The sequence below is a fragment of the Dipodomys ordii genome, unplaced genomic scaffold (assembly GCF_000151885.1).
Source record: "Dipodomys ordii isolate 6190 unplaced genomic scaffold, Dord_2.0 Scaffold3, whole genome shotgun sequence".
Taxonomy (NCBI): Eukaryota; Metazoa; Chordata; class Mammalia; order Rodentia; family Heteromyidae; genus Dipodomys; species Dipodomys ordii.
In genome coordinates this window covers 896122-897611 of record NW_012267219.1, presented here as the reverse complement: position 1 = coordinate 897611, position 1490 = coordinate 896122, and the positions used below count along the sequence as shown (strand labels likewise).

General features: G+C 41.5%; 1 protein-coding gene across 1 annotated transcript; it reads right to left on the bottom strand.

The window, feature by feature from the left end:
- Nucleotides 1–242: 242 nt before the first annotated feature.
- Nucleotides 243–1178, bottom strand: LOC105988554 (olfactory receptor 6C2-like). The gene has a single exon (XM_013020184.1). The coding sequence runs from the start codon at nucleotides 1176–1178 to the stop codon at nucleotides 243–245; it is 936 nt and encodes a 311-aa protein (XP_012875638.1).
- Between the last annotated feature and the right edge of the window lie 312 nt (nucleotides 1179–1490).

The window sequence follows — 1490 nt, the reverse complement described above, 5'->3', positions numbered from 1 at the left end:
AGCTGTACTTCTGGTTTCCTGGTGATTAATTGGAGTTAAGAGTCTCACTGACTTTCCTGCCTAGGCTGGCTTTATCCATGAGTAGCTAGGGTTACAGGTATGAGCCACCCAGCTTCAAGAAACATTTTTGAGAAGTTTTACGTGAATGAGCTTTAGATTTGTCAAAAAAAAAGATGCTTTAGGAAATTAATGGTGTGTGCTTTGGAGAATCCATCTCCAAAGTAATAATCTTTGCTGTTCCTTTACTTCTTGGACAACGAGGCCATTCTTTTGACTGAGTCCTGGAAGGCTTGTTTTACTTGCTTGTTCCTCAAGGTGTAGATGAAGGGATTCAGCAGAGGAGCGATGGAGGTAGTTAGCACTATTACACCCTTGTTGATTGCTACTGAATCCTTTGCAGAAGGTTTGACATAGATGAAGATGCAGCTGCCATAGGTGATAGAAACCACGATCATGTGAGAAGAACAGGTAGAAAAAGCTTTCTTCCTTTGCTGGGAAGAAGGAAATCTCATGATAGTCTTGATGATAAATATGTAAGAGAGAACTACACAAAGAAGTGTTGTGATAAAGGTCAACACGGCACAGCCTATAACCATCTGCTCGATGACCCATGTGTCTGAGCATGAAATCTTCAGGAAGGGAGACACATCGCAAAGAAAGCTATCAATGACATTCGAATCACAGAATTCCAGATTTTGGCTCAGGCCAAATGGTGGGAGAATGATTAGCAAGCCAGCTACCCAACAGCAAAGGATGAATCTTCTGCAGACGCTGGTGCTCATGATGGTGGCATAATGCAGAGGATTGCAGATGGCCATGTAGCGGTCATAAGACATGGTGGCCAGGAGAAAAAATTCCGTCACCCCAAAAAGATCGGTAAAAAAGGCTTGTGTGGCACAAGCACTGTAGGTTATCGTTTTGTCACCTGTGGCTAGGTTATACAAGTATCTAGGAATGCAAGCGGATGTGAATAAGATTTCTAAGAAGGAAAAATTCTGCAGGAAAAAGTACATTGGTGTTTTAAGGTGAGGATGTATAAGCGTAAGGGAGATAATGGTCAGGTTCCCAGTGATACTCAATAAGTAGGTAAGAAACAGAAAAATTAAGAGTAGGCTCTGAATTTGTGCATCATCTGTTAGTCCCAGGAAGATGAAGGTTGTGACTGTATGGTTTCGCATAATTGGCTCCTTCCTGGGCTTTGTGGCCTTCATGAAAAAAAATTAGAATATAGGATATGAATGTTACATAGTGATATACAATGAGAAGTAAACTAAAACAAGTAACTAGTTCGTGTGAGAGTTATTCTTTACTTGGCAGCTAATATTGTCAATATTCTTTCCTTTTTTTTTTTGTCAGTTGTGGGGCTTGAACTCCGGGCCTGGGCACTGTCCCTGAGCTCTTTAGCTCAAGGCAGGCACTCTACATTTGAGCCACATAACCACTTCTGGTTTTCTGGTTGATTGGAGATAAGAGTCTCACAGATTTTCCTG